The sequence below is a fragment of the Nelusetta ayraudi genome, unplaced genomic scaffold (genome assembly GCF_046127955.1).
Source record: "Nelusetta ayraudi isolate G7.1 ecotype Tasmania unplaced genomic scaffold, CSIRO-AGI_Nayr_v1 ptg000097l, whole genome shotgun sequence".
Taxonomy (NCBI): domain Eukaryota; kingdom Metazoa; phylum Chordata; class Actinopteri; order Tetraodontiformes; family Monacanthidae; genus Nelusetta; species Nelusetta ayraudi.
This window is the reverse complement of record NW_027466147.1, coordinates 1,481,542-1,488,173: the sequence shown is the minus strand read 5'-3', so window position 1 is coordinate 1,488,173 and position 6,632 is coordinate 1,481,542. Positions and strand designations below refer to the sequence as shown.

Here is a 6,632-nt window from a genome sequence, read left to right as displayed (position 1 = left end):
ACAGATTTAGACATGTGCTTTCGGTTGTCCTTGGTTGAACAGAGAAAACTGCTTGAAAGAACATTTGAAAGTAATGCTCATTGTCTTTGCAATCCCAAATTCGGACACAACCTAATTAAAAATAACTTTTTTGGTTTCTTTTTTGCAAATAAATGAAACGTATTGGAACTGATGCGGTATTCTCCAAAACTGTGTTGCTTGTATGCCCATGCTTCAAATAGTCTGCCTCCCCCTAGTGGTGCAAAATGGAAAGATATTTTCTTCAGTGCTGTTAAACGTTTAATTTATGAATGACCAATAAATACACAATTTTTTTATTATTATTATTTTATTTTAAAAAGTACAAATGTTTTCAAAGTATTTTTAGATGTTCTTTAAAAAAAAAAAGATGTAGACAGTCAAGACTACGCTGGGTCATAAGTGCATGAGATCTTGTTCACCATCACGTTGTCGGTCGACACCTGTGATGACCTCTGCATCAGCCTGGAGAATCAGGAAAACCAGATCCAGGGCTCTTCTCCATGCTTCCCGCTTCACATTCAAACAGTCATACACACGTGACGACGGCGAGTTGCAGGATTCAGTTTCCACGGACGCAACACGACCCGTGTGTTCGCCCTGCGAGAAATGCTGCAAGACGTTGGAGGCCACAGTTAAACTATCGTAGCCTTGCAGACATTGGTTCGCCACGGTCTTGGCCCCAAGTTTTGAAAACTTCCCCGTGTTAACCATGACGGTGGACAAGTAATCTATCAAACCATCTGCCATGAGGTGTAACACCACGGCCCGGAGAGGATCCGGTGCTCCCGCCTCGGTCAACTGGACGAAGCCAGAACCCTCCGCTTGCTTCCGAAGGTGGTGAACACAAACCATCTCTGTCTCTCCAGCGCCGGGCAGGACGGCTCCGTCTTTTAGCGCGTGATGCAGGCGATGAGCGCAAGACCAAAACTGGTCCTCCAGGGCCTGCAGCTTGCTGTGCACACAGCTTGTGAGCACGGCGGTGACCAGCTCGCTCCTTCCCACGGAAACATTCACAGCCACCGTGAGATTACCGCGCTGGCCGCCCTCGAGCTCTCTCCATATCGCAACGTCCACGCCAGAGCCGATGCAGTGCCTGCTCAGCTGGGTGGCGTAAGTAACTGGGACGGCGCCGCTCGCATCACCAATGACCTTCAGAGTGGAAGCTCTGACTTTTTCCACCACGAGTATTTGATGTCTACAGCAGCGCGCCGTCACTTGCTCGCTAACAAGCCCAGTGACTAATACGAGATTGACTCCCAGCTCTGCCAGACGTGTCACAACCTTTTCCGTCCACCTTTCCTCCCTGCTTGAACTTGGCAAAGTTGTCGGTTCGCCAACTCGGGTCAAACCGCTCGGCCTGTTATAGCCGAGGTGGCGATACGCGTCTTTCAGATCTCCGTCAATCAGAGCGACGCTGAGCTGCTGCCCTTCCAGTCGGCGTGCAATCAGAGCTCTTTCAGTGCACACGAGGACGATGCAGCCCGGCACGACGCTCGTGTGATCTTCAGGTAAACCGGGCAGTGCACAAGTCAGTACCTTGTCCAATGAAAACAAGGTGGCGTTCTGCAGATTGTCTCCTGACTGTAATCGACAGGCTTTGACGACTAACTTCATTGCATCGGGACATCCGTGGCTCAACCCCTCAGCGAGGTGGACCGTGTCTGGATGTTTAGGCTGATTGACAGGAATTTCAGGCGTGGCCTCGCAGAAATGTCTACTGAGCCTGAGTCCTTTAGAACGGGCCTTGGTTGCCCTTTGCAGAGGGCAAGAGGGCTTCCTGCTCTCCGATTTCTTCAATCCAAGTCCGTCGGTGGAGATGCTTCTCTTCCCACAAACATCCATGCAAATCTGCAACCCTTCGGACATCGCAGAGACAATGTGTGCCACTGAAATGCCTCTCTGAAGGCCGTCCAGAGCAGCCTGACTCCATGCACCTGCGAGGAACAGCAGGCATCCAGACCCCGTGTGGTAGACTTTGTGGTGGGCTTGAATTGTCTCGCACACGAGCTGGCCAGCAGCACAGGTCAGTCCCAGGTTCTCAAAGACGCGGTGACAGGAACTCACCAGAGTCGACTCTTCGCTTGTGTCATCTTGAATGAACTTGTACTTTTTGACGGGTCCCAGGAAGGAATGTGTGACTCCCGCGAGCGCCGACAGCTTCTGCAGCCCGACATGTTGTCTTCCATTTATGACAGCAGTCCCTTGCATTTCTTGAAATGCAAAACAGTTGAAAAAAAAAAGAGCAACGTGATCAGAGAACAACGTGTAGTGCAACACTATAGTTGTGGGAATAAAAATGCAACGTAGAGCTTAACCTCACGCTGCCTCAGTACTGTGGAGAGTAATACGATACACATGTGGACTATTTCAATAATAACACAACTAAAATGGTATAAAATCTGTGCACAAAATTAACGTAACTACAGCAACAGGTTTCCGCGACGGTGACGGACAAAACTTGCCTTGTTACTAGCAGCTTGCGGGTTAAGCTAACAACCTCCATTTCGACTATTACTTAATTTCGCTCGATCATGAACTTGGCTACCGCTAACTCGGTGAGGTGAGCCGATGAACATACCTGTTAAGGTAATTTTAAATTGATAAAATACCATAGCAAAGCTGAATCGTTACCTCTTCTGTGTAGCTTTACAGTCCGGCTGGGCCGTCTAGGGCGCATGCGTGAGTTCCTTGTTGCTAGGAAACGGGAAACGTTCCGAAGCGGAGCCCGTCATTGGCAGACAGCGCGTTGTCCCGCCCATTCAGTGCTGCAATTGGACAATATTATCACACCGCGTTGAACTCGCGTTTCCCATTGGCTGCCTTTGGTGTCATCGGCTCACGTCCGTCGTAACCCGTCTGTTGACATTTCAGACAGCAGAACTTGCTGTTTAGAAATCCAACTTAAAAGTCGGTAAACAAAGGCAAAAAAGTATATATATATATCGTCACCGTTTGGAAGCCAGCTGTCATCAAGCTGCTGTAAACCTCGTGAAGTAGAAGGAGACAGTCGGAAAAGTAAATCCACAGGAGGAAAACTGTTGCGGGCGCTCTAGCTTGTCGTGAAACTCGGAAGGAACTTCTGTTTGAATTCTTCACATAAATGGTAATTGTTTGTTTTTGGTTATTTGGTCATAAACGTGAATTTTAAATGCAACCCTGCGCAATCCAGTGAGGGAAATACCCACTTTGCTGAAAATGGTGGTTCAACGTACAAACTTTTGGTGTCGTACAGTAGCACGTGAATGAACTGTTAGCAGGCTAGGTGGCTAACAGGATTTTCGAGGCGGCTAATTTGTGTTTTGTCAACTTACACAACCTCGGTTTGAAGTGACGACTTGCATCCTCTCCATGTGCTGCTTCTTAGGCTACGGGCTACCGTAAAACAGTTCTCTCGGCCGGCCAGCGGAAGAAGACTGGACCCAAGATTGAACTGACGGACGAGCAGAGGCAGGAAATTAAGGAAGCTTTTGATCTTTTCGACACGGACGGAACCGGAACTATTGACGTGAAGGAGCTGAAGGTTCGTGTGTTCAAAATTTTGAGTGTGGTCGTTTAAAAACTTGCACAAAGGTTGCGCACTGAGTGTCGTGTTTCCACAGGTCGCCATGAGAGCTCTTGGCTTCGAACCAAAGAAGGAGGAAATCAAAAAAATGATTGCAGACATCGACAGAGAGGGTTCCGGAACCATCGACTTCGCCGACTTCCTCAATATGATGACGTATAAAATGGTGAGTGGTGGTGAACAGTTGGCCCCCTGTAACAACTATATACAACTTTTCTTCCCTTTTGTTCACATGTAGAAATGAAAACGCACTGTTTACCAATTAACAAATGCGTGGAATTGCACTGATTTTGTAATTAATTCATAAAAAAAAAAATTACACTTTCAAAGAACGCAAGGGTTTGTGTTTATGCAACACCTTTATTTTGCAAAGCTGTGACAGTGAGACCAAAATTGCATGGCCAGAAAGCAGGCGCATGTGCTAACGGCAAGTCATGCATCTGATTGGTCACTGTATGAAGTATTTTCCTGCTGTTATTCATTCATTGGCTCATGCATGCATGTTAGTAGAGACAGTAGAGACCTTTTGGCTGATCCCCATTTATTGACAGAGTGAAAAGGACTCCAAAGAAGAAGTGATGAAGGCCTTCCGACTGTTTGATGACGACGGCACGGGGAAGATCTCGTTCAAAAATCTCAAGAGGGTGGCAAAGGAGCTGGGAGAAAACCTCACAGACGAAGAAATTCAGGTAAGAATAACGAGGAGCAACTTTGCTTCCAGTCTGCAGGGCCTCCAAGTTTTAGCTGCTGCGGTGCCCGAGAAGTCGGACCGACTTTGCCTTTAATTAGACCATTGGCTCTCAGGCTTTTCTCTGTCAAAATGGGCTGTTTTCAACTTTATTAAAACATTTAAAAAACATATATATATAACTTTCCTTTCATCAGTTTTAGTCATTTATGTTGTGCAAATGACTTTTAACAGTCATTTCACTTTTCTCTTAGTCATTTCTGTTTTGCAAATAAACAAATCAAACCTCACCACCTCATGTTTTGCGCCCTCCTAGGGAAGTGGGGGCGCCACCCACTTGAGAAACACTAAATTAGACCAATGGTGTCATCTGGCCCGCAGGCCAAATTTGGCCCACAGTGTAATTATATTTGGCCCACGAGGAAATACCAAATGACTACTGGAGCTGGCCCACCGGTATTATACAGCATATGTACAACTAATACCACAAATGCCAGAATGCTCTGCTGGTATTTTGGCACCTGTGGAAAAGGGTTACTGCTGAAATTTAAATCAGAAGTAAATAAAGAGGCATAGATTTTTATTGTTTTTTTACATTTTACTTATTTTGATGTGTTAACCGTGCAATATTAAGTTATTTATTATATAGTATTAGGCTTTGCCTGTTTCATATTCAGTGTTGAATTCGATGTTGTTTGGGTCCATATGAAAAGGTTCATCGTTACTTTCTTTTTTGTCCATTTTTTTTAAAATATTGGCTCACTGTGTATTTCACTTTGACACTCCTATATTAGACAAAGTGTAAAATGTTCAAAACCAGTTGGTTCATCGCTCACCGTGGCTCTCTGAGGTGGTCGACAGTCGGCACCTGCTCAGCTCGCACCGCACAGGGTCGCAGTTTCTCCCGGTGCTTTAGTGTCTTTCACAACAAACATCGACTGCAGTCGGTTGCGCGCGCCACTTCTCCATAAAGTATATGTTTTGGCTGTGTGTCTTTACTGATCAAAGTGGGAGTGAGGGTTTTTCCACAGCCGTCTCTAACCCAAAACTAAGACACATCCTGTAATAGGCTTTGTTTTTCTCATACATTTAAGGAAATGATTGACGAGGCCGACCGAGACGGAGACGGCGAGGTCAACGAGCAGGAGTTCTTGCGGATAATGAAGAAGACAAACCTCTACTGACCGCCTGCTCGAGACACCTTTTCCCGAATGTATCCACTTGTGAGTGTGTAGATAAAAAAAAAAAACAACCAAAAAAACCTTAGAGTTGTTTTCTGCTTTTCTGAGTGTAAATATTTTTCAAACTCTTTGTTATTGCACAGCTTTTTCGAGACCAATAAATCTATTTCATCCTGTGACGTTTGGGTAGACTATTCCTTCTTCGTTCCATCACTTAAGACGTCGACCGTGTTCACACGGGGGAGTGCAAGCTCGACGCTGTCAGACCAAGACGCTCCCCCCCCCCCTCGTGCACCTGGCTGCACACTTTTGCAGAAGGCAGCCTGTGACATCGGTGGCCAGGCGTCGCGGAGCAGACGGCGAGAGTCATTTGTCGACGTCGACTAACCAGATTTCGATCTCTGTCGACGAAGCTCTGAACGTCCGATGAGTAACTCGCAGTAAAAGTCACTCTCACTGTTTTGTTTCGAGTTTGTCATTATCCAAAGGAGACACGGCGCGACTCACTCTTCACACCTACATTTCTATAGAATGTTATAGTAAAAGCTGCCCCCATTGATTTTGCTGAAAAGTAAAGCAGAAAGTCTTATGGTTTGTCAAAAATAAACAGGATATCGCTGTGACGTGTGTTTCCGAGGCGTCAGGCGGATGTCTTTATTATTTTGAGGATGCACGCTGCAACTGATTATGAAAGTTCTGATTACCTGTTTGACAAACAGCAGGTGGAAAATATGAAGAGGTTTGTTCCTCCTGGAATATTCTTTATTTTTGCTCATTATTCCGCACACAAAATGTCCAACAGTGTCAGAATCAAGAGTAGAGACAACGCAGCAGCTCCAAAATTCCCGTTTTTTTACCACTTAAATAAAAGTGATGCATTACAATCATAAGTTTAAGTTTATAAATTGCGACTCACATTTTTATTTGCAAGCATCACATTCCTACTTGTGGGCGAACAACCAAATCCAATAAAATTCAAGTACTTCGTAAAATCCTTCATCAAAATTCGAATACTTGGGAAAAAAAAAAAAAATCAGAATTTATTTTGTATACGGTGCAGTTTTCCTACATTGCTGTTGAATTTTAAACCTTCCCATCAGCTGTTTTTATTGAGTCCTTGCGTTTCACCGACCCGTCAGCTCAAAACTTCAAAACAAAAGGGAGCTGAATCAAAGCGCCT

The 6,632-nt window shown here is 45.4% G+C and overlaps 2 protein-coding genes across 2 annotated transcripts; one reads left to right on the top strand and one right to left on the bottom strand.

Moving 5' to 3' along the window:
- Positions 1-378: 378 nt before the first annotated feature.
- On the bottom strand, positions 379-2,861 carry bbs12 (Bardet-Biedl syndrome 12). The gene is made up of 2 exons (XM_076048085.1): positions 2,653-2,861; positions 379-2,231 (listed from the first exon to the last, which is right to left on the bottom strand). Exons 1-2 carry the CDS (start codon positions 2,696-2,698, stop codon positions 415-417), a joined length of 1,863 nt encoding a protein of 620 aa, XP_075904200.1. The 5' UTR covers positions 2,699-2,861; the 3' UTR covers positions 379-414.
- Positions 2,862-2,896: 35 nt separating this feature from the next.
- Positions 2,897-5,627, top strand: cetn4 (centrin 4). Its single transcript, XM_076048086.1, has 5 exons — positions 2,897-3,124; positions 3,386-3,541; positions 3,621-3,749; positions 4,135-4,272; positions 5,366-5,627. Exons 1-5 carry the CDS (start codon positions 3,122-3,124, stop codon positions 5,453-5,455), a joined length of 516 nt encoding a protein of 171 aa, XP_075904201.1. The 5' UTR covers positions 2,897-3,121; the 3' UTR covers positions 5,456-5,627.
- The last annotated feature ends 1,005 nt before the right edge of the window (positions 5,628-6,632 follow it).